The sequence below is a fragment of the Pan paniscus genome, chromosome 4, assembly GCF_029289425.2.
Source record: "Pan paniscus chromosome 4, NHGRI_mPanPan1-v2.0_pri, whole genome shotgun sequence".
Taxonomy (NCBI): Eukaryota; Metazoa; Chordata; class Mammalia; order Primates; family Hominidae; genus Pan; species Pan paniscus.
In genome coordinates this window covers 153,900,058-153,926,660 of record NC_073253.2, presented here as the reverse complement: position 1 = coordinate 153,926,660, position 26,603 = coordinate 153,900,058, and the positions used below count along the sequence as shown (strand labels likewise).

Genomic DNA, 26,603 nt, shown 5'->3' with positions numbered 1-26,603 from the left:
ATTTGTGAAGATAACTTGCTGTTTTATTGTTTACCTCTGGTTGTTAATTTAGTGACTGAGGGAAAAATGGGGCCATTATGGAACAAAAAGGCTCTGCCTAACACATATGTAATAACTCTCATGCCCAGAATGGATCTGCCTTGGAGGGAAATGCTCTGCTGTTACTCCTTTAGTTCAAATATAGAGTAGTCACCAGGGAAGCTTGGAGACCCAGGTGCTAGTTTTATCATTGCCTCTGCTATGAGGTTTTATTTATTACTTGGCATAGAGTCTAGATATTTGTTTGGACATTAAATGGCAATAGAATATTAATATTGCCTTCCTAATATCTGCATTTCTTTTTATTTCCAGTCAAAATGACATCATGTCACACAACCATTAAAAAAAGGAAATTAAAACCCCAGAAATATGTGAAAGCACGGCAGTGAGTCGCTGAGCTATAAAAGCAGGGAATTCTGTGAGCCAATGTTGGAATGGCACCCAAAGCACTTTTCCCCTGGTGTTTCTGAACAGAACTCTGCAGCCTCTCATTTCCATTGTTTCCAGGAATAAGTATTCAAGAAGTTAAGGGGGATGGAGGAGTGGCTTCTTTAAAAGGAAACTCCAAAAAGAGAAAAATCATTTTTCATAACTGAGAATGCATCTGGCTTGACTATATGATTTTAATTTGCAAATATACCCCCTTACAGAGAATTTCCTTTATTTGATGTGTTTGTGAAGTGGATTTCTTTAAAAAAGAAAAAGAGACTATAGGCATGAAAAGGCCACATATATATTTGGTTAGAATTCACTCATTATTATGAGTTTTCAATTGAATTTTAGAAGCTTGTGATTAGTATGAGTGCATAAAAACTAGTTGTGTTATCTCGATTTTCTTTGCATATAGCATTTCATGCTGCATGCACATTTGGACATTAGAGATTATAGCTTTGTAGAACCGAGCTGTTCTGTCTTGACCACCACCTGGGTTGAAGCCCATAAAGAGAGAGGCTGAGAGATGGGTTGGAATAGAAAGTTGCTGGTTTCCTTTAGGGGACTCTGAGATGATGAGATCCGGAAGGAACCTAAAGCCCTCCATAAGCAGTCCCAACATAAAGCCAGAATAAAACAGTTTGATTTTTTTAACCATTTCATAAACTTTTTTTTCAAAAGTAGTAATGTTGATACAGTTCAAATGGCATCCTGGTGCATACAACAGATACATCCCACCAATATCCGTTCCCCAGTATCACATCATAGCTGTGAGTGAGGGGATCCTTCTCAAATCTCAGCTGAGACATTTGCCCTGCAAGCTTGCTCTCCTGTTTGGGAGCATTTGATTTTGCTTTTTATGCATTTACAGGAACGTTTCAGATGTACCCCTCCATAAGCTGTACACAACTCCACGAAGTCCTACTATGCGGGTTCAGTAAATATCTTTCTACCAGTAAATGAGTTTGAAGGGGTCAGTGGAAGACAACTTGAATTCAATTGCTGTGGCCCCTCAATAGCCTGATTGTTCTTTAAATTAATGTATCCCCATTAAGTGTATTGTGACCCTAGACTTTGTCAGAAAGAGGAGCAGAGGAGGTGACTATAAGGAGGACCTGGCTGTGAGATGCTGAGATGCTGAGCTGCATCCCAGCTCTGCAAGTAGAAGATTTCATCTGTCTTTGGGGGTTGGATTATGTGTACCTTTCGGAAAGTTTGTTTTAAAGGGCTTATGATGTTGTGACGCTAAACAGTTCATTCCTACGAATGCCACCCCCTCTTCTTGAGCATATGGTAAGCACTAAAAATGATTACTGAATAAATGGATAATTTAATGTCTTTTGGAATTTTTAAAATGCATACATTGGCCCCATTTTATTCTCATGGTATAAACATTGAGGCTTTTCTATTTGGGATAATGGATTCTTCTAAACCTAACTGGTTTAGGGTGACACCCTCTCAAACCCTTTTCAGAGTGTGTGGACTGGGTATTTGGAAGCAGGGCCACACAAGCTGTTCTCATCATTCCATTCCTCTTGCAGTTTACAGCTTCATCTGTTTTTCTTTTTTCAATCTAAGATGCTCATGCTTCTTTATTTGTAGTTAATTGTGTCCAATTAAGTTTTTTTTTTCTTGCTCTACCAGATTCTCGGAATTGTCCCAAGTTTGAGGGGAAAAAAATTGGTTAGTCCCATTTCTTCTGGTGCCTCCTGAGCCCTGCGCTTGAGTACAATGAGGTCACTTTGTTGAAGGATTAACTTTATATTACATTCTTGCAGAGTAGATGTATGTCCCTAAGGTATGACTACTCCCACTGATGAAATAAATATACCATTCTTTATGATTCCTCCCTGTTACCCTCTCTGTTGATTTTCAGAGAGTTTATGAATAGTCACATATTTATACAACTGGCCAAAAGTATACTACTTATTTTTCTTATGGTCTGTAATAACCTATGCAAGGTTATTAAAGGGTATACAGACCCCTCTTAAAGCATAGTTTCTTATGTCATTACTTTATACAAGCAGGTCAAATTCCATCTCAGCAACAATCTCTTGCTCTTAACCTTTTTCTCTGATTATATAAGTAATATATGTTCATTGTGGAAAATTTAGAAAATTCACAGCAAAAAGAACAGGAAGAAAAGCACTTTAAGACCCACTACTTAGAAATAACTACTATTTGGCAGTTTATACACAGACATATTTTCTTTATTCTATATATGTTTGTTTAAAAAAAGTAACTATGTTGTACACATGCTCCTGTAATCTACTTTTTAACCAAGCAATATATCAGTAAATATTTTTTCCTATGACATTGCTTTTGAGGATGGCATCATATTCTATTCCATGCGGGTGCCTTAAATTAACCATCCCCCACTTCCCAGATGTTTAATATATTTTTTTGTGGGGGCAGTTAAAATAACAGTCTTTGTCAGATGGCTCCCCCACACTCAGTAATTGGTTTACTTTTTTTCTCTAGTCAATGCAATCAGATAAATCATCAGGTTCCTTTGGATTTAGGACAGTGAGCTTTGTCTAGCATCTTTAATGTTAGCTTTGTCTGCAGCACTGGACAATTCCATTGTAATATTCAATACCTGTATTGAGGGCAGGTTAACTTGTTTAAAACGATGAACAGACAGCAAATCATAAAGGCATGGGACATAAGTTAAAAGCCCTTGCCTTACTATTTAAATATTTCCTCTCTCATAGTACACGTCCATGGAGTAAATCCTTATTTTTCTTTGAATAATGAGTTTAATATGTCTAATTCAATTACTCTGTGACAGCAGAATGACTTCTCCTCAGCTCTTTAGCTATTAGTTCCATATGATATTTGAATTGGTTCTTTTAATTGCTGATATTGTCGGTCATTCCTCTGTGAGCTGGCCATATACCCGGAGAAACATCTCTCTCCCCCCCATACATCAGACAGTCATTCAATTAACAACCATGAATTTCTAGACACAATAGGAATTCATTATGCTAATGATTGAAGTGGTGGGGCAACAATTCAAATTTTACTGGTATCTTAGACTGAAAAGTAAAATCAAGAATTAGAATTTTCAGGATGCTGAATTATGTTTTCAGATATTAAAATGATGCATTTAATTGTCTAAAGCTACTATTTATGGTTAAACATTTTTGTTGGCAATTAGCATTATGGGTGGGGGTGGATATTATAAATAACTTAAACCTTGGTGCTCATTCCTGTCTCTCTCATGCATCTCTTGATTAAATACCGTGGATTTTACGAGTTACAGCTTCCCTGCCTAAAGAATTCTATGGCATTTTCTCTACAAGTCTAATTTGAAAAAAGAATTCTTCTCAAGGGTTTAGAAAGTAATTCATAAAATGGAAGGAATAATAAATATTGTGCCTTAACTCATATACTAGTATAGATAGAAAGATTTGGTACACCTGGGTGTAATTTTAGTTAATTTCCACAAGAGACAGGTTGAAAGTTTACTGTTTGGAAATGGGGAGAGGGCTAACTAAATCTCATATTTGCAAAAATGATTACATTATCTTAAATGAAATGCCACTCTATTAATGACTTCAATAAGCATTGCATTTGGGGAAAAAAATCTTTCTAATAAAAAGTTACCCAAAGTTCACTCTAACTTAAAATATACAAGTGAAGAAAAAGTACTTACTCTGATTTATGTGTCTTTTGGAGGTGTAATTATTGGCTTTTTACTCACCTATGTAAAATAATGTACTTTTGTAAATGGATTTCTGGCCACTTTATGCAGCCTTTTTTTCCCTTTTTTTTTTCCTTACATAAAAAGTAAGCACTGTCAATCAAGGAATTTTAAGGTTTATTTCCTCTTTAGAAATGATTGATAGCCTTTTAGATTTACAAGTTGACAAGTTAAAGAGTTCTATTGGTATAATTATGTACTAAATTCACAGTCTTTCAATTTAAATGTCCTTTTAAAACCACAAGATTATCATACCTGTATTTTGAAAAGTGGGCCAGTCAGTTTGGGTTGGTATACAAATTGCTTCCATTAGCCTTGGGACCTATTTGAATTTAATACAGTTTTTTAAAGTTAGTACTAGTATGAATCTTACTTTTAAAATTTAGGTTAATGGAAATGCATTTTAAGTAAAGCGTGTGGCAACTTGTTTTTTAATGTATAGCTAAATGTCAGAACTACACAGACTGTCTTTTTTTATTCAGCATGTGAGAAAATACATAGTTGAGCACTTTGATTACACTAAAAAAAGAAAAGAAATTTTAAAAAAACACCCACCTACCCCTTACTTAGAGAATATAGGGATGTGGAGGCTATGGATAGGAGCTGGAGCTGCCGTGTTTTCCATCTCCGCTGTTTCACGTGAGACAGCCTGAAGATATTTCACATACCAGGGAGAAATTTTGAAAATGATAGACCAGAGTCCACTTAATATTGTGTTTAATTTAAGGATGCTTTAAAGAGTGTGTAGTCAATGTGCACACAGCAAGGTCCATTGTCTCCAAATGTTATTCCAGGTTTGCTCTTCTTTTGGTGTTTTCAAGGATTATTCTTGGAGACTCGGCTGCTCTAAGCGAGTACTTCACAGATGCTGGTCCCAAATAATATCAATGTTGGTGAAAGGATCTATCATTTCAGATGTGAGAGTTTTGAATCAGGGCATTTTCAATACCCATCCCTTTGCAGACTCTCTCAAGGGTGGCACTGGCTTTCCATACCTCGAAGATTCACTTCTACTCACTCTCCTCTACTCTCACCAGCCTCTTGCATGCTTAATTGTGCTGAGATATTGTATCAGCTGAGGTCCGCTAGGGATTTTGCAGTTAAGCAGATACTTTTAATTCTCCTGCTGTTTACAATGTATAGATACCACCAGGCAAGCCCTTGAGTGTTTTTACCTGAGCAACTGAATTAAAGTGGATACTAAAAACCTCACATCAAATACCATTTTACTTTCTATTTATGATCATTTCTATTTATGATCATGTAATGAGTGTAGAATTTGGCCAAAGGAACACTGTTCAAGACCTACTCCTAATGTTCTTTAGGGCAGGTCACTCCCCACCATGGTATAAAGCAGATGGTGGAAAGTTTAGCCAAGAGATCATTCACACAATCATCTTGTGATCCAATTCAAAAGTATCAGTTAAACTTTGGACTTCCTGGTTATTTCCACACCATTAGTGTTGCAAGCCATGTTCAGCTTTATTTCTTGAAAATGTACTAATTGTGTGACTTCTTTATTGCAGCGCTCAACGAACCCACCATCGATTATGGTTTCCAGAGGTTACAGAAGGTCATTCCTCGGCACCCTGGTGACCCTGAGCGTTTGCCAAAGGTGAGGATACTGCCTTTTTGTAATTCCTGAAAATTTGGACTTGAGCGATTTGCAGAAAACTCTGCTGCTGATAAAAATTAGTTCACAGGTAAACAACTCATATTTTTGTGTTTTGTGTGTTTGGTGCTGTAAGGTAAGCAATAATAAAAGTAGCAAGCACTTATGTGCCAGGCAACACTGTGCTTACTTTTATATCTGTTATGCCATTTTATCCTCTCAACAATGCTCTGATGTTGGTACTATTACCATTCCTATTTTAGAAGAGAAAATAAGCAAAGAGAGATTAAATAATAATTTGCTCAAGGTCACATAGCATGTAAATTGCTAAACCAAGATTTGAACCTATGCAGCATGGCCCTAGAGTCTGGGCTACTTAATCGCCACATCTTACCAATTCTCAAAAGAAAAAGCAGCACCAAATTTCTGTCTACAAGGATCCGTACTTAGTCCTGGCAAGAGGAGAATAGTTAGAGCTCAAAATGTATTGGTGGATCTTGAGATTGGGCAGAGACAACCTCTCTTCTCCTAAGGCATTCTACCTGGTTGGGAAAATAGGCACAAATATGAGATAAATTAAACAAAAATTCAAGACAGAGTCATATATGTCACCAATACATCATTAATTGCCAGTGCAGAAAGAAGGAAACTGACCTTTATTGACTATTGCATACCTGTTGTGAATGTTTGGGATATCCCCATCCCTGTACCTGAGGAACTTGGGCTTTATGTGGGAGAGAATCCCAAACACGACTAATCATAAAAATAATAGCACATTAAAGAAAAGTGCAACCAACGTTCTGTGAGGACTCAGAGGAGAGGGCAGTTAAATGTGAAGGAAGTTCAAAGTACAGAATTCGTTGAGCTTGCATTCACTGTTTACTGACAGCAAAAAGCTTCATTTACTACACAAGTGAAAACTATTAACATTAAATTGAATTAGTAGTTTCAAGGACTCTTTCTTGCCACAGTAAGTCTAGAGATATGCCATTTCTAGGTTTATGTATCCTTGTAAAACACTTGCAAAAATGAAGTTGCCATCCTTCTTAGCTCGGTGAACCTCCTTGGAGTATCAGTTCGTCATCAAATCCTACCTGTGTGCTGGCTGCCCTTGTAGGCAGGGCCACCTGTCAGAACTGGCCCTGTCTGGGAGAAATCCACCCCTCAGGCCACTACACAGAGGTGAGGCGCATGGAGAGGAGGAGCGCTAACTGCTCCGGAGAGGAAGGACTGTGATGAGCAAGGGCCTGTGTCCTACTTTGGGGGAAAAACACCTTCAGTTTTCAGAGATGATGCCTTCTGTTTCAACCTTCAATTTCCAAGAACAACCTCACTTCCACTGAAGTGCTGTCCTTCCCTTTCCTTTTCCACCCCAATTTATTCTTGGTAAGCAATTAAATCATCTACAGGTTATTTAATATTATTTAGTAGATTAAATAATCTAACTATAATAATAAACAGCAGTCTCCACCCATGGCATAGATGGTCTGTGGAGAGATTTACCATTAGGTTCCTCTGTCTAGCAAGAACATGGTCCCGTGCATTTCCTATGGGACAACTGGTAATTTTATAGCACGATGATATAAATGATGTGAGTCTGACTAATGGTAGGTGCCTTAGCTGTCTTCGTGCTAGAACAAAGGCAGGGGTACAATGCCAGATTCTTCCCATTGTTCCCAGTGAGGAACATTTGGGCACTGTATTCACTTTATATTTAGCACTTGCTTTACCATTTGATCTCTAGAGTCCACTGGAGGTATTGAGGGGAGTCAGGTTGGACAAGGTGGAATTCAGACATTGGCCACTTGCTAGCTATGCAACCTAGGTCAAAATTGTTTACCTCTCTGTGCCTCAATGTCCTCATCCGTTAAATGTGGATGGTGCTATGTTGTACCTTTTCGAGTTTTATTACAATGACTTATTTAGCAGCCAACAAAAGGTAGCTATGATGATTTGCCAGTTGAGTGAGAATGGGACCCTTGCTTCTGAGAGCTCTTCCACCCAATCTCTGCAGAGCAGGAAATCCTAATCCTGGTGAGCAGTTGAACATGTGATTTCTCCTCTGTGCCTCAGTTTCTTCATCGATAAAATGGGGATAATTAATCATGCTAACTCATAGGGGATCATGTAAGGATAAAGAGGTCATCTCATGGGTGCCCTTGGCATAGCATCTGGCCCATAGTTGCCACTTTAAAAATACTTATCGAGCAGTGGCTCATGCTGGTAATCCCAGCAATTTGGGAAGCAGAGGTGGGGGAATTGCTTAAGGCCAGGAATTGGATACTAGCCTGGGTACCATCACAAAACCCTATCTCTACAAACTAAAAAAAAGTTAGCTAGGCATGGTGGTGTGTGCACGTAGTCCAAGCTACTTGGGAGGCTGAGGTGGAAGGGCTGCTTAAGCCTAGGTGGTCAAGGCTGCAGTGAGACATACCCACCATTGCACTCCAGCCTGGGTGACAGAGCCAGAAGACCCTGTCTCAAAGAAAAATAGAAGACAAATCTGGTTTAATGGTTGAGGTCTACGGAAACCAGACAGTCCTTTTTCTTATTAGAAAGGAAAGGAGAGAAATGGGAATCTAGGGTTGAGTTTTGTGTACTTACTTTTGAAAACACTTTTATGGTTGCATGTTATGTTCAGAAATGTTGAACAAATAGCATAGGCACGTGTCACTTTGTCCCTGATGGTAAAATTCCCAACCCTTTTTTCCTGGGTTTGGAAAGAGTAATCAAGGACACAATGGATTTGTGTGTTAAGGAAACACTCCACGGCTTGCATCTAGCCACTTGATCGTGCAAGGGCTGGCCGGAGCCCACCCCAGGAAGCTCTCAGTGTGACTCAGAGCCGAGTGGCTGTCCTCTTGGCTTTGAATGTTAAAGTGGAGCGAGAGTTCAAGGGCAGGGTCAGGAAGTGGCGGATGGAGCCAGCACAAGGTATTCCTGTGGACTTGGGAGATTTATACTCCTGCTGTCCATTGTTAGGGGGATAAAAATGGGCTGCGCCTTTCTTAGGATCATGGTCAGTGTTTGTCAAACAGGAGTGTTTCAGTGAGCTATGGACCACACACCTTAAAAAACAAACTCCTCTTTATTAAACCCATGTGTTTGTGAATAGACAAAGCTAGATTCATACAACCACCCACACATTCTGTCAAATGAAACTGCTCCAAAGACCAAGCAGACAGCTTTCCATAATAATATGCCTTTGTATACAGGCATGTGCTTTTTCAAAAAAACTTGGACGTGCTTTGTTTTATTGGAGTCTCTCTCCTGCGAGAGAGGCTGGGGCAGCAGACATCTTTACCATTTACCAAATAGGAAAACGGGAGCAAGCGGAATCCTGCTCTGTAAATTATTTTGTCCCTGAAAGTCACCATCAGTGATAGTTGCTGTACACACAAATTTAAAATACTGTGATTATGCTAACCCCAGATGTTTTTTGGTTTCCTTTTTCATATACACAGGGAGAAAAGGGCAGGCTAAGGTTTTTAAATCACAGCATTCTGTTCTGTTTCATAGTTTCGCCTTTCTCTCTGGATCCTGGCAGGAAAGGGAGGAACATGTGACCAACTTTGAGGTCGAGGTTGACTTTTCTTATAATTTAGAGGTGGAGGGGATGGGGAACATGGTCGATCAGAAATTCTGAGATGCTGATGGCCGCAGTGATGCAATCCAGACACATTGGGCAAGGAGCGCTCTCTGTGTTCAAGGTCAGAAATGTCTCCGCCCCCTTGCGGTTTGTTAGTTGCCTTCGTGAGTGGTCAGTGAGCCTTAGCCCTAAGGCAGTGAGTGAGAGTGCGCCCTGAGCTTAGCTGGCGTCAGGCGTGTCAGCTGTGAATCCTAGGAAGCAAGGAATGTTTACTTCATGCCTACTGTGAGCCCAGCACTGCATTATTAAGGTTTTCGAAGATCATAGAGGCCAAGAGAGTAGGCTCTCAAGTCAGAAGGATGTGCGTTTTGGAAACATGATCCCCTACGTGGTACACATGACTCAACCTCCCATGCTTCAGGTTTCTCCTCTGTAAAGCAGCTGCCTCACGGCATTGTTGTCAGGTGTTAATGAGATAATTTATGCCAAGAGGCATCCCTGGCATCTAGCGAGACTCCAGTAAATGGGGGCCACTAATCCCTGCACTGTGGGTGTTCCCCATTTTACAGATGAGAAGTTAGAGTCCCCAGAGATCTGAGTGACTTGCTACGACATCACAACTAGCACGCGGGAAAACTACCATTCAAACTCAGGCCCTCAGGGTCGGTAGCCTCACTGCCTTCACTATGTTGAGTTCCCACTTCTCCTGCCTTGAGGTGTCTCCTCTGCAGACACCTGACACCTGGCCCCCATCCTTATGTAGATTCTCACCAGCTTTCTCTCGTTTCCCTACTGAGAAGGCTTGGCCTGGGGACCTTCTCAGGGCCAATGTCTTTTCTCCAAGAGCCAGCCCCTCTTTTAGAGAAAATAAAGCAGTTTGGGAAAAGTAACAAAGGCTGCATTTGTGTATTTTGCTTTATGGAGCTGAAAATATCTGGTAAATTGATCCAGTGGGAGTAATAAATACACATTACTTTATCTTGTTCTTCATGTCCTATACCCCTGAGCCTTGATAAAACAACACCACTTAATAGACTTAAAAAAGAGTAATTACACTCATTGGTTGTGTGATTTTTCAGCCCTCCCAGCCCTGCCTGACCTTCTAATTTAGCTCACCGTGTCTAACTAATGCATTTATATTCATCTTTTATGAAGCATGTATAGTACAGAATTGACTTCAGAGCCTTTTTCAAGCTGTCCTCCTAGGTCCCCAATCTGGTTAGTAGTAAGGAGAATGGGAGCTATCCATTTCTATGTTGGTAGGTATAGATAACACGTAGACATGGCTCAAAGCATTTTTTATCCTTTATGAAACATAAAAAAAGTATTTATTACATTTTTACTTTAAAGCTTTTATACATTCGAGCATTATTTACAGCTAAACATGCAGGCAAAAGATGCGAGTGTTTTTAAAATGATTACCGTTAATGTTTCTGCTTGTCAGAAGTGCTTAAATTTTCCTGCACTTTGTCTAAAAACTTAGTACTGTTGCCTTTTAAGAACAACACATTTAAAAGATCTTGCAAGTCAGATTTGCAAACACTGCTGACAGTTTGTGATGAATGATATTGCAAAATTTGCAAGATGTTTGTCATTTCACACAGCTGACATATTAAGGAACGGATTAAGAAACGTGAAACCCCTATGGAAAACAACCATCCCAAACAAACCTCCGCCAAACCTTGAACCCAGAGAGCACACCGGAATCTCTCACCCGGGTTTTCTCTCCCAACTTCCCACTCAGCCAGTGGAACCCAATTGTTCTCAGTGCATTTTCTCTCACCATATGGTCTCCTCATTACCATACACTAAGAGTCCATATGGGAAACTTGTGAAATGAACTGTATTCATTTTAACTGCCAGATGAGCAGCCTTTTGCTTTGCAAGCTTAGCTTAAGTCATCTGCTGTCTTCATGTTGTTATGGCAACACAGCACCAATAAAAAATTCTAATCTACTGGAAGTGATCACAGTATTTTAAGTGCTTGCCTATAACTGCCCTCAAAGGGGAAGAGAGAGGAGGGTTCTATTTGTCCAAGGAGCAAAAAGTTGTTGTTCATTCCAGCAGGTGTCAGTAAAGAAGTCAGTGACATGGGGATTGAAGTACCAGTGTGGCTGGCTGTGCAGTAGGTTGGAATTATAAGGGAGGTGAACACCAGTGGGGTGGATGGTGGGAAGGAGGGGTTGTGGACCCTTTTGGTGGGTCTCCAAAAGCACATTGAATGTCAAGCGCCATAGTATCTCTGGCAGACATGCTACTCTGGTGGTGCTGTGTGGCCAGCCTGCCGTGAAGGAACTCAAGGCTTCCTTGGAAATACAGAGGTAGCAAATCTTCACGGTAGCTTCTCCTTCACTGGCATTCGAAAATCTCAGTCTCTATGAAGTGGCTCTCCCTGTACATGTGAATTAGTCATTTCAAACACCAGGCTAATTAAGAGTACCTTAAAGTAATGGAAGTAGGCAGCAACATCCTTAAATATAAATCATTTTCACCTCTGCTGGCCACATGATATGTTGCATCTCTGTCGCTCTATCTATATTGAAAGTGAATGTTTATAGTCTCAGTTCATCAGTTCACATTAGCCTCATGCTGAATATTTAAACACAGAACAATTTGAACACACCATGAAGGAAGACAGTGACTGCACTTTCATTTGGAACAGCAAGGGCTCATCTAATAATAATTTAGTAAATCAGCCATTTAGTGGCTCAGTTGTGCACTGCATTGTGCCAAATATTATTCACTTCAACTGTACACTTGCAAAATTGAAATTCAGACTCCAGTCACAGGCACTGTTTTTGCTCAGTGGAGAGACGAGACCTAAAATCACCCTCCCTAAAGAGCGTTCATGTTTAGTGATTTATCATAAATACAGAGCTGGGGCAAAATAAAACTGGAGTTGGCTGTATACAATGTATTCTAATTATGCTTTTATTGTTTTAGTCTTTATGCAAAGACTATCAGTAATTCAAAACCTGCAGTTGCATCAGTGAAAATACAAATAAGAAATCTTTGCATAACCACATTGCCTCCTAGCAGAAAGGGAGATGACTAAGGGTTTCAGCAAAGGATGAAGAACGACTTAACATCTTCATCTTCCACACTGACACTAGCCTCTCTCTCTCTCACTATCTCTCTTTCTCGTGTATTTACTTTTTTAATTTGAGGAAACTCGATTAACATTATATCCTGAAATGAAAGTGACCCTCCTCAGATGAAAACACAGAAACAAATGGCAAATCTTATGGTATATTCAGCTCTTAGAAAAAATATGCCTGAGTTTGATTCCAGGAAACATCTCTGCATTCTCTTGTCAAAAACACAAGCTATGGAATGCTGTCCATTTCCCCCACTCTCTCCTGTATCTACCAGAAAACTTACAGGCAGATTCCATTTCCCCATTTGATAATATGCTCAGTCTAGGGGCTTGGTATCCGTATCCACTACTACTTATATTTCTTTTTATCCAGGGAGTTTAGCCTGGATCTGTGTACCCCTGAAATTGCATTTAGAATTCCTGTGTGTGTGTGCGTGCATGTGTGCATTATGAACATGCACACACAAATGCCTGCACATGTAATTTATCTGGGGAAAGAAGTTGTAGCTTCACTAAAAAGGCCGATGACCCCCATGAAAGTTGTAATTCTCACCTCTTTAAGTTATTTATCTTTAGCTGACTTATTTTGTGGCAAATTCTTCTGCTTGTCATTATTGTTTCCTTCCCATTTTAGAGATGAGGAAATTGAGGTTTATACAGGACAAGTAACCTTCTCAAGCTTATGCAGCTAGTAAGTGGAGGTTTCCTAACTTCCCATACTTCCTAACCAGTAGTCCATTTAGAGTCTTTTATAGAGTTTTGAAAATAGGATTATATCTCAAGCATAGCACTCAAGGCACGCAACACACATTGACTGTAAGAATGCATATATTTTGCCAGAGTTCCTTGGAAAATAAATGGGGATTATTAATAATGTTGCTGGTTATTGCCTGATAAGCACTAACTAAATATAATCTACTAAACCAGGTATTGGTATTAACTCTGTTTTACAGATGAGGACACAGAGGCATGTGTTTACGCTGCTAATACATCGCAGAACATGGATTTGAGCCAAGTCTATTGGACTCCAGATCCAGAGCCTATATCCCCTAAGCAGTGCCTCCCAGAATTAAGAGATTTTAAGAAAAAAAGCCAATTTACAAAATCAGTCTTAAAACCCTTCCAGCCTGGTTAGGGAAGGAGGCAAGTGGTGGCCTCGGCCTGAGGTTAGCTCACAAAGGGCTGAGCTAGGTGGAAGCGGCAGGAAGAATTCACATGTAAATGCAGACAAACCCTGGGTACCATGCTTTCCCTCTTTAGCTGCAGAGTCATTGTGGGAGGGACTTGCAGTAACCGTTATCCAATAGCTCAGTGCTGGAACTCTTTCGAGTTCCTTTTTAGGACTGAGTTCTTGATGGGGAGGATTAAGGGTAACTTACTTCATATCATACCCTGCATACAGGGGCATTGAACATAATTACTCATTAGTTCAAGGGTAGGTGACAGGAGAACCAACAGGCGAACTCATATCTACCTCCAGCCACCCAACATCCTCCCCGTAAAGACTGAAGCCCTTAGGAACGGAGACACTCGGAGGTCTTAAGTCTTGCTCACTATTTTCAGCCCTGAGTAACACTTCAGTGGAGCATTAGAGTAATAAGTACCAAGCCCCAACAGTCTTGAAGCAGTGGATTTTAATTGCAGTTATACTCAGGACCATCTGTAAAGGCTTGAGAATTATCATTTACAGATATCGTTTGTCTGGAGATACATATAATAACCGGTGATGTTCATGCTCAACAGTTGAAGAAGCAAAAGCAAATTATATTTTTGCCTCCCTTATGTATCTATAAAGTATAGTATGGGAACGTGTCACTCAAGTTTCCCTATAGTATACATCCAAAAATATAAATATGCACGTGCATTTGTATACACACACACCAAACATACAAACACATCCACGTATGTGTACATGACAAATACATCTCTTTGTTTACTGAGCAGTCCCTCTACTTTTAAGCTCGGTATTTATTCAGCCTTGGCTGAGGGAAAGAAGCCACAGCCAAAAGACAAAGAGAAACAGAAGTAGTTAATTTTTGGCTTTTTGTGTTTTCTAAAAGCCCAGGCCTTGGCGACTTAAAGGTGACTTAAAAGATTTTCAAGGGTAATTTTGACTCTAGGCCGTTTTTGTTTCATGTGCTGACTTTACAACCTACCCCTGAAAAAGGCATCTCTGTCCAGAGCTTTCTCTTTAAGCAGAGACTTTTATCCTGATCAGAAAGTCGATTTCCAAGGCACTCAGCAGGACCTAACCCACAGCGCTGGTCTTAAACCAGTACAATGAATTGGAATAAGAAGATCCCGCCAGAGGTTACCAAGTTCAGCTCTGTACCTCCAAGCAGGTCATAGTCAACAAGGGTGCAGACACCATTTTTCACTGTATCTGTGGCGGGAAGCACCCCAGGCTCCCATTCACCAATTACCATGACACCATTTAGAAGAAAATGCCAGGAGACCAAATAAAAAAAAAAAAGGAGGGGAAAGCCATTGTCATAACTCTTCTCAGAAATACCTGGTTTCACAATTTATACTTAACTGCTGACACTTGAAAAGTCAAACATTTTGGTAAAATGAATCAAGCTGTAATGTTTCTTTTATGAGATCCCCTTGCAGGAAAGGGAAGCTTGGCACCTCATGGAGCCCAAGCTTAGTTATCCATCATAGTAAAGTCAGCTGTCCTAGCCAGCTTCTCAGAGGTCACGCGATCGAACCAACAGCTCTTACAACTATATTATTGCTTACGGGACAGTAATTGAGGCACCAGATAAAAATTACCTGGTCTAATAGGCAGCGAACAATTTTCACTCAATAAAATTATGAGCCAAATCATTCATTTCATAACACTCTGGCTAATTTATTTGTTGACCTTTTAATATCCATAGCTCCTCAGTGGTATTAACTGCAACTCAGACAAAATCTCTTGTTCATTTCACTTTCATTGATTTTTTTTTCCATTGAGGCAATAACAGTTGCTTGAAAACAGCCTTTTTCTTTCCATTGTAAAAGTCAATCACGTAAGTTAGTATGTCTTACGTTGATATAGCCGCGTTAGCTTACAAGCTAGCTTAATTTCATATGATTCAGAGTCTCCTATACCATGTTTTTAACAAAGGCAAGGCTTTCTGGTTTACCTCCAACCACGCCGCATGCTGGTTCATAATAATATGTTTGAGAAGTCAGAGGGCTGTCATCTAATCTGAACATAAAATCAACTTTAAAATCAGAGGAGGTTCAGAAGAGGTCCTCCTGCTGCATTTTCTCTAGACTAGAATGCTTTTGGTGCCTTGGCCTTTGGTATTAATAGCAGTAGACTCTTTCAAAATATTTAATTCCTTTGTTCTGGAAATGTCTAGAGATTTTTACTGTGGTTTGAATTTCAGTTTTTAAAAAGACTCTGGGCAAAAAGTATGTGCTAGCTAGAATGTTCTGTAGGGCAGTCGAAGCTTCAGCTGAATCTTCTTATATACTAAAATACTATGAAGTCTTTAGAATGTGGGGTTGTAAAATATAATTGTTATACATTTGGCATTTTATGCCTTCCTGCAAATAACTACTTGCTACCTATACCTCATTTATGTTCCTCCTTTCCATTTCAATTTACTCTAAAGTGGTCCTTAGCTATAATGAGAATGCCCCTTTCAACAGAAACATGTTTAATTATATCCATGCTAAATGTAAGTGACTCTTCTCAGTCATAGGTCTTCTAAGTAAAGAGTGTTTAAAGTGTGACACTAAAGGCTTCTAATGATCTGCACTAAGCTCTATTTCAAGAAGTTTATATTACAAGAAAAATGAAAAATTTGAGGAATGTCTCAGAGGATGGGAAACTAAACGGTGCCCAAGTGTTATTTTGGTTTGTTTTACTCTTTCCCTCACTGCCCTCATTATACTGATTTTTTAGAATGCAAAGTCTACCATTGTGGAATTTTCCATTTGGCTGAATAAACACAAAGGAAGTTGGGATATAAAACTACCCTCCAAAGAAATACATCTCAGGACAACTAGTACTTATTGCATTGTACATCCAGCTCTGCAGGAAATGGGCTGCAAGAAACTTCCAATCAATTTCTCAGCATTCGGCCTTTCCAATCAGTAATGTCACCCAGGCTTTCAGAAGTCAGTGGGGAAAGATCCAGGACTTAAAGTCTAGGAGCTGAATGCACACATCAAAATCTGGGTCCTGCAGTAAACCCTATATGAAGGAAGGCAGTGAAATCAATACTGATTTCATTGATAGGTGCTTATCATCTCTACATCAAGAGTGATTTTTTCATTTCACTTCATTGTGTGTTGCTGATATTTGGCCACTACATTTTGAATCCCCTGATAAAGCAAAGTAGATTGGTGATAAATGGGTATCAGGGAAATGTGCAGTGACAGAGAAGTATTGTGCTTCTTTCTCAGAAATCACCCAACTCAACTTGACTTTGATTATGGATGCTTGTAGTTTTTTTTTTTTTTCTGTTTCAATCTACATTCCTGAAAACATTTCCTACTTGGGTAAGCATAAAGCCAAGCACAGATTATCCTCTGAAATTACTGAAGCATCCCTGGGCTTTAATTTTATGGGCGGAGTTCCCAGAGTCTCAAAATCTAATGCTGAAACATGAAAATTAATGTTGTGTTCGTGTATGGGTATCTATCAGCTTTATGAGTTGACCTACACATGCTATGAACAAAAGAAAGTTCAGACTATCTTCCATGCTCATCTGGGGTTGAGTTGCCCAAAACATTGAACTGGGTTTATAAATGGGCCCAGTATTGGCCAGTTAGACAACCTTTCCCTTCACTCTAGGAGGCTAGATGTGGCCAGTGAACTTGAGCTTATTAGCTATAGATTTCAGGTCAAAGGCTAAAGAGAAGGACTCCCACAGATGGTGAATAATCCTAAGATTTTTAACTCATAAAATAGAAGATGAGTTAACTATGTCTGCATATTTGTCATGATATGCCTTGTTCCCAATGTGTCTTTCTATGAATGTGCAAATACCTAACTATTTCCAAGGGCCTAAGAGTACAGCTAATAAAAGGCTGAGGACCATAAGGACCAACCTCATGTTGCTAGCAGCCTATAACTTGAGATAATGTCTGTACTAGACATGATTCATTGTATTAATCACGAAATTAAAATGTAAGTCCAAGCCAGCAGGAATGAAAGAGCAAATTCATAAAAAAGTGACATAAAAAAACTCACAGTGATGAAAACTTGACCTTTGGGAATTTATATATTGGATTTAAGAGTCTGTAGCTAAATGGAACACCAAATTTAAGTCTTCTACTTTTATAAACCATGCCGAATATGACTTTGTCATTTCATCATACAAATTAAGTGTGTACTTTTAAAAATCAGTAACTGTATCTTAGAATAACACATCAACATGAATTTCTCAAGACTTGTGGTTTGCTAAACATTATGGTAGGAGCTTAGATAAGGAGATTAAGAACCTATCACTGGCCTCAAAAAGTCTGCAGTCTAGCTTTGGAGAATGAAGACTAACACACTTCAGATCAGAGCAGAATGACCTGTCAATATGTACTTCTGTGCTGTGCTGGGTGACACAGATGGTCAGCACTCTTTTTCAGAGGAAATAGAGATATTAGGAGCTGGGGTATCAGTGAAGGTGGAATTATTTCTGATAGAACAGTGTGATTTTCAAGAGCCAGGCTCTGATGTCTAACAGGCCTGGGGTTGAATCCATGCTCAGCCACTAGTCAGTGATGGAAACTTTGGGAAAGTTAGCTGACCTCTCTGAGTGTCAGTTTCCTCATCTGCCAGATAGTAATAGAAAGAATACCTTAAGAGGCTTTCTATGAAGGTTGAATGAGTTCTTGCTCCACTTTCAATAAATGAGAATGATCTCCTTCATTACCATACCATCACGATCCCCTTCAGTACGAGGCTTCAGAGGATGGAGAGAGGCATTGTCAGTGGGCACAGATTGAAGCCAGCATTCCCTCCAAAAAAAGGGGAAGGCAAAAGGAGTGAAGGTATGGAGATAGAAAGGAGCCAAATGTTTTACTTCTAGGCTGGGGAGGACAAGCATAGAGAGCAGTTCTTCAAATACATAGGGAGAGATGACTGGACAAAGATGGTAGGACCAAATGATGGCGACAATCTTTTGTGACTCTCATCAAACTTTGTAGGTCGATGCTGGGAAGATAATGTGCCCTGAAAGTTGCTGGAGAATAAGATCCACATATGATGACAGACAAGGGCAACAAGAAGCTCAAACAATATTTGCTAATTGGGTTGCAAAGTAGAAAGTAAAGCTGAATCTTCCCTTTATATTTGTAGCCCATTCAGCATTTTTATTATAAAGCTTCCAAAATATAAGTAAAACCCATGCCAGCTACATTTGAACTGTTTCTTAGAACCCCATTCCTCCTTCGGTCTCCCTAACATTTCTGTAGACTCTAAATAGAGTAAGAATAATGTATCCACAGTTTTCTGCATAGAACCCCACTCACATAACCATCAACCTATGGTCATAGCAAGACAGGTGAAGCCACGTTTTGATAGTGAGATGAAATCAATCAGTGAAAAGTAGTTGTTGTTTTTAAGGAGTAAAGCTTTTCTGTATCTTTAAGAGAGAAGAAATCCAAGGCCATGAGCAGAAAAATTGTCTGACTCAGAATGTAGATTGGAGAACAAACATTACCTCTACAAGGAGACTCTGGGGCTTTTCAATATTTAGGATACTAGTATTTGTCTTTTTAATTCCCAAAAGGGAATTAAAATCCCAAAAGGGATTTTTTTTTTAAAAAAAAATCCAAGGATAGGATTAATTATCTTGGAATTGTCTAATATCCACTCTTATGTTTGAAATTGCAAGCAGGGAGACGTTTTAAACATTATGAAAAGAAGAGAAAATCTCCCCTGACAAATAAATGCCTTGAAACATTAGATATTAGTACTAGTCAAGTGCTCTTTCTTTTCAGAAATATTAAAATTGCATATTAAAATGAAAGATCCTTAGACTGTGCTCCTGCCTAATGCCACAAAAAATAAGAATTTAAGAACAATTTTAGAAACAAAAGATTATATGAAACATCCAGCTCTTCCCCTTATGGGAAATTTCTTTTTTTAACATCCAAGGCTCAATCATTTCCTAATGTGAAATTACAGATTTTTCAAATCACCATATAAAACTGCAAAAAAATTACACTTGTGACCACAGAAGAGATGGCATACACTATCAATTTGATTTTAAAAGGCATACATCTTTTATACTACCTGTCATTTTTATAATGCCTTTTACAAATTTAATCAATACATTTTAACATTCTATATACTTTAAGTGCAATATACAATAAATATTCAAGTTTCATCTTAAACATGCTTTAGCCTTTAAATTGTTAAAACTGCAGTGCCCTTTCAATCTACTTACATAATGTCATAAAATATACATTTCAAGGTAAATGAAGTCAGCTACTTCAATTTAGTCCCTTAAACTGGTAGTAAATGAGAGGTTAACACTATGGTGCCAAACCCATTATTGAGTAAATTTAGCACCTTGGACAGCTCTGTAAAATCTTTATTGCTTTCCTGACCTGCTCGTCATGTTCTGTCTGTGTGTTCAGTGGCTCTCAGCTCTGATTGAAAGGCAATATATTAGATCCCCAACACAAACACGCTTGGGGGCTAGTTCACTGGGAGCATAATGACATGGAGGTGAGAGCAATTTTCTGGTCACCGAAATCCAAGCCCTTTGCAGGTCCGTTGCACTAACTCATGGAGGAGCCAGAAATTTCCTTTCTCCTTCCCATTTGCAGAAATAACTAATAGAAGCCAAATCACATGGGCAAAGCTCAACCAAGTCTTTCTTAAGTCCTTACAAGTTGATACTACAGTGAAGGATATTTTTTAATGGGTAAGATATTATTTAAGGGTGTCCCTTTCAAGACAAGAAATCCAGGTTCACACTCCTCAAATCCAAGACTGCTGGCCTGAAGTGATGCTGTACTGATGACCTACCTATGGCAATGTACTCAATGGGAAAACATGCCCCAGCATGGTGGATCAAAGAAGGCAGCATCATGGATCAAAGAAGGACGCTCCTTTAGGAAACAAGATCCACGTGTTTTATTCTCAAAGGATTAAATGGGGATGAGAGCTCTGGATATCGATATAAGGAGAAAAAAAAAGTAGATTTTGTCATTGAAAAACTCTATCACCAAGGATATATAATATATACTGATAGATGGTATGTTTTCAGGCTTATGAAAACTTCAAAGATCTTGGAGTTTAATTTTGAACTTCCCTCCTCCCTGCTTCTGTGAAATTAATTAAAATAAGGTACACTGCTCTAAGTCCTCAATTATAGTGTTACAAGAGTGAAGTTCACAAGTGCAGTTTCTTTCTGTGCCTCATGATGCTTTTGACAAACAGGAGACTTGCTTTTTCCCCCCCTAAAATGGAAAGAAAGGAAAATACCTTCCCTGCCAAGCCCCAACACTGGCATAAATATTTATTTGGAGAAATAAATGAACATAGGCCTAGAGAAGTCTAATCTTCATAAATAAACTCACTTGATCCTGTTTTTTGTTTTCATCTTTCCTAAGAGCCAGATAAAGCCAAGAGGTCTTAGTGAAGGCAACACAGGCTGAATTTGATCTGGGGATAGGGTTTAGTGTGCCCGTACAATAGTAAATTATTAACTGCTGTGGTCAGACACTACTACGGCAAACAAAAAGTGGTAAATTAGCTTGTAGCTTACATTAAAAAATAAAGAAATGATTTCAGATGTATTGGATCAAACCCCTTTGATTATATAATGTTCTTTACTCCCTACATGAAAAATAACTAAACTGTTTTATAAAGGGGGTCTATCAGCTTAAGGCAAGCATAAATGTTTATTGAGAACTGAAAACCCCACTATCTTATTTTTGAATTTAGGACATTAGATATGTCATAAGTAGTTACTGTAGTATGACAACTACTTTATCTTATATTATAGAGAATTTAAAATTGAAAAATGCTAATATGTATCTAAAAGCTTGTCATTTCAAGAGTTGTTCAAGGATTTTTGAAGAGGCTATGGTGACAGCAAAATGAATGCGATTATCTCCCTATTTTCTGATCAGCGACTGCAGTCTGTGAAAATTGAACAGCACTGCTTCTCCATGTAGAAATCTATTGTGTAAAATATTTAAAGTTACACTTCTGTTTGAAACTTTACCCACAGTCAAAAATGGTAAACATATCTTCATGCAAATCACCTCTGATGATCCTACCACACCCTTACGTTTGGTTCTCTGACAAGCCCCTACCTTTTACATGCATCAAGCTTAACTTTGCTTTTCTTTTCACATTCTAGTGGAAATGAATCTGAAGAAAATTAGGGAAAAATGAAGAGAGGGATTTCTTTTAGTTAGAACCAAAAATATTAGCACCACACTCACTTTGTAGAGTACTCCCTATTATTAGAACCAAGCATGCAGGCTAAATATGGAAGTCCACCTAAGTAAAAAGAGGGAGATATTTTTTCTTCAACTGAAATGAGTAGCCAAGCATCTGTCTAGGATGAGAATGAATGAGCAAATGGGGGAAATCACACAATACTGAAATAGCAAATAATTGCTATTAAAGAAATAGATACTGCCAGTAATGAAAATTGGTGCAGAGGGGGCTTCTGAGGACAGTAGAGTCCTTTCATAAGAGTTTTTGACAAACAGTGCATTGCCTCAGTATGTGGGTTTCCTACATCACCCTCTTATATTATGGCTCTGCCATCCAAGAGAGATAAACAAAAGAAGTTTAATACTACATGCTTCTAGTAGCTGAAGATTGATTGGAAATCCCTCGAAAATGACCTGTCTGATAAGGTCATGTTTCCTGGAATAAGCAATTAAGTGCAAAATAAACACATCTTAGGGATTCATACCACGCACTGAATGACATCGATTGTAGTAATCTAGTAAATGACCTAGGAATTGTATTCAGCAATAAACATATGAATGCTTTATCATGCCTATGGCAGACTATTGAGTGATGTATTTTATCTCACAGTACCAATGATGCTCACCTTTTGACTCAATTAAGTGTGTATGTGAACAGGGATAAATTGGTGATTTAACGCCCTTCTGGGGTTCCCCAAGCTACGGCCTTTATAGCAGTGCCTTGGCAAAGTATGGCCAGAGGGACTGGAACGTGATCATGTCAAAAGATAACGACAACCTGCCTTCACTCAAAGGATTGTATCTGCTTTTCTCTTGACAGGAAGTAATACTCAAAAGGGCTGCGGATCTGGTAGAAGCACTGTATGGGATGCCACACAACAACCAGGTGAGCGCTGTGGGTTTCTAGCCTGTGTGGACTGCCACATGCAATTAAAGATCTCAGATTCCGCGTCGTAATGAGAAAGCACAAACAATATAAAAGCCATGTGCATGAGTTAAGAGTATAAGTAATTCAGATATAACATGTTGCAAGATGATTCAATCCTCTTTTGTAAACCTTTTATTGCCCTTTCCACTGAATCATTTTCTGTATGAGAAAAGGTACTCCATTTAAAACTAATCTTTAGTGGGAACATACTTCATAATTGAAGAGGAGAGTTACTGGTGCTTTATTTTATTTCTCTCAGGTTTTCAAGCAAATTTAGGAAGAGAAAGAGGGTTTAATTTTGTCTCCAAAAAGTATAACAAGGCCTGAATAGTATTGTCTGCTTCTGTTTCATAGAACTCCATGTATAAGATTCACATAGCTTAGGAAACTGAGTCTGACAAACCATTCACTCCTTTTTCATGTAACCTGAGTCAATGTCTGGGGGACACAGTCCCATTAATACTCAGGAATGCAGGTAGTCATCTACAGCCTTCCCTTAACATCAATAGGGGAGGTGAATTGCAGCCTCTCTTCCTCTCCCCCTGGGTAACCTCAGACTTCCTACATGTTATTGGGAAGGATGGAAAACCCCATGGTGCTGTCCTGTATGGACTGTAAGGTAGTATGAAGGTATAGTTAAGATAATGGACTTTCAAAGTCAGACAAACGGGCTTATGAATCTCAGCTCTGTTCTTAAATAGGTGAGTGTACTTCGGTGAGGTTTTTGACTTTCTGAGCCTCAGTTTCCCCATTTCGGATACGGGCATGATGATGGTGAGACTAATATAACAGGTTTGTCATGAGGGTCACAGAAGTTAATGCAGCTGACCATTGAAAACCCTGAGCACGGTACCTGGCACTGAAAAAACGGTATTATTGGGAATATGACTGGGCGCAGCTAAAGGGGATATTCCTTCGACTTTTCAGGAAATCATTCTGAAGAGAGCGGCCGACATTGCCGAGGCCCTGTACAGTGTTCCCCGCAACCACAACCAACTCCCGGCCCTTGCTAACACTTCGGTCCACGCAGGGATGATGGGCGTGAATTCGTTCAGTGGACAACTGGCCGTGAATGTCTCCGAGGCATCACAAGCCACCAATCAGGGTCAGAAGCTTGCTTTTCTCTTCCCTCCCCAACCTTAAGCACCCCATCTCCTCATTTATTGGTCATGAACAATTTTTACATTAAAAAATTATTTTCATCCCAAAAGGGAGATTCTTAGTTTGTGTGTGTAAGATATTATTGTACAATGTTGGTCCTAGCTATCATTCGGGTAATCTAATATAGAGGGCTAGAAAGGATGCATGCATTTAGCCATCTCTCTACGTTTGACTTTTCACCATAAACCATGAATGACAGATCACAGAGAGGGATGGAATTAAAGTTTTGAGGGCCCAAAGCACATCATTCTTGCCCAGGGAATAGGAACCTGTTAGCTCCAGGGTACATCTCTTAGATCGGGATTTATTTCTGCTCTAAAATGATAATTTATAGGCCCAGCATTGCCATTTCTCACGGCCCTGCTAAGTATTTATGATCTCCTAAGAAATGTGTCTTTCGCTCGCTTCCCATTTTAATCACAGAGCTAGCACCACCAACCCACGCACATGAATCACCCAATCCCTTCCCTTTGGGTTGCGGCGACGGGGCCAGAAACAGAGACCTTCCTTTCCCCGAGTCTTCCAGGATTGCCACCATCTGAATGCCACCCTCACCTCCGGTTTTGCCCCCACCCCTCAGGTTTCACCCGCAACTCAAGCAGCGTATCACCACACGGGTACGTGCCGAGCACCACTCCCCAGCAGACCAACTATAACTCCGTCACCACAAGCATGAACGGATACGGCTCTGCCGCAATGTCCAATTTGGGCGGCTCCCCCACCTTCCTCAACGGCTCAGCTGCCAACTCCCCCTATGCCAGTAAGTAGAGATGCGTATCCTGCGTTCCTGAACGTTTCGCTAGAAGAACTTGGCATCATGCCATGTGGCCCAGTGGGCAGGGCTTCTCGGTCTGAGGCCCCCCCATCTTTCCCTCCTGTAAGGCACTCCCCTGGATGATGGTGCTAAAGGCACCATCGTCTCCAGCAGGAATCTCCGCTCTCCAGTGCTCACCTTCATTCTTACAAAGTCTCCCTAACAGTCAGAATGTTGCTACCATCCAAAGCAGCTGTATGAAGTCGCTTCAGGAACCCATGCTTGGAGTTAGATGAAGATGGGTTGACTCCTGCTTCTCCCAGTTACTAACTCCCACTTCTACCAGTTACCACCAGCTACTCAGGAAACTGAGGCAGGAGGTTTGCTTGAGCCCAGGAGTTCAAGGTTACAGTGAGCCATGATTGTGCCACTGCACTCCAGTGCCTGGGTGACAGAGCAAGACTCCGTCTCAAAGAAAAAAAAAAAAAGCAAACAAAAAAACCCCATAAACAGTGAGGACACCATATTTGTCATCTACTTAATCCCAAAACATCTATTAGTTTTGCCTTGTTTCATCTGATTATTTTAGCTACATAAAAGGAAGCAAGTTCATTTCCTCTCCAAGCCTCAATTTTCTCATCTGTAAAATTGGGAAGGAACTAGCACCCACCCCATCCAGTGTTGTGAGACATAGAGAAGATAACGCATACAGTGAGCTTGTCCTGATGGCGGACACATGGATGGAGGCACATTTAGTAAATCTAATAATCATAGTGATGCAAAGATAATAACGTGGTGGTGGTGGTGGTATAACATAGTAACAATAGTCTAAAACCTAACTTCTCTCCCTTCATAATTATTCATAAAGCACTCATGTTGAAAAATTCCGATGGAATAAAAAAAAATAAGACATTCCACTGGTGAACACACATATGATTCCTTTATTTTTTAATGCTTGGATTTTTCCCCTTTGTTTGTGTTTGGTGTATATTTAAAACAACAACAAATCAAAACACTTTTCCAGAAATCTGGCAAGATTAAAAAAAAGAAAAAGAAAACCACATACACATACAAAAAATGTTCTTTGGTGCCTTGTCTCTGCCTTAAAGAAGTTTGCCTACAAAAAAATTTTGGTACATTTATATTGCTTCTAAAGAACCTTGGAGAACCGGCCTCCTTATCTATAAAATGTCATAACCTGTGTCCTCACAATCTCTTGATCTCGCTCTGACTTTGAAGTTCATCTTGGACATTGCGAGTGACTCTTCTGATGTGTAAAATGTGGCCAAACTCTTAGATATTTGTGGAAGGATAGATAGGTGTACCATTAAATTAAAGAATATTCATGATTTCTTAAGGAGTCTTGGCTAAAAATACAGCAAATGATGCCCTGTCTCATAGTGAAAGTATGGATTGTTCTAGTTCTTTGAAAGAGGAAAGATCATTCTTGCCCTGTAAGAGAAGTTATTTCTGAAAATGTACTTACAGACTTTTACTTTCTGGGTGAATTTTTCTGCTCAAGGTCCACAAAATTACACATTTCAACTTAGTTTGGAATCAGCAGTTTGTTGAACATTTACAACTCCCCAAATAATCTGCATATATTATGTCTGTCTACTCACAAGTCAATGTTTAGGATCAGTTTCACATTAGATTTTGATTTATCAAAAGATTGTTTCTCATAGAGATCTATAATTTCAGTGTTCTCCGATTTATTCAATCAGAAAATGTTTCGATCATGACCTGAAAATTAAAAGGTGGCATTCTTAATTAAATCAATAAACTAATTGCTATATGGTAGCAATTCAATTTAGGGGCTTGGAATGCTCTCCTCCCCAAGCCTGTGCAGACACTCAGCCGCTTCAGCCTGAGATTGCATCTGTCAG

At 39.4% G+C, this 26,603-nt stretch overlaps 1 protein-coding gene across 11 annotated transcripts in view; it reads left to right on the top strand.

Moving 5' to 3' along the window:
* EBF1 (EBF transcription factor 1) overlaps nucleotides 1-26,603 on the top strand; it is a 401,593-nt gene that overhangs the window by 360,616 nt on the left and 14,374 nt on the right. For all 11 annotated transcript variants that reach the window (XM_055112837.3, XM_055112836.3, XM_008972405.5 and 8 more), the window contains exons 11-14: nucleotides 5,704-5,792; nucleotides 22,695-22,760; nucleotides 23,730-23,907; nucleotides 24,544-24,723. In XM_055112837.3, the coding sequence (XP_054968812.1) occupies nucleotides 5,704-5,792; nucleotides 22,695-22,760; nucleotides 23,730-23,907; nucleotides 24,544-24,723 (513 nt within the window). The remainder of the gene's footprint in view (nucleotides 1-5,703; nucleotides 5,793-22,694; nucleotides 22,761-23,729; nucleotides 23,908-24,543; nucleotides 24,724-26,603) is intronic.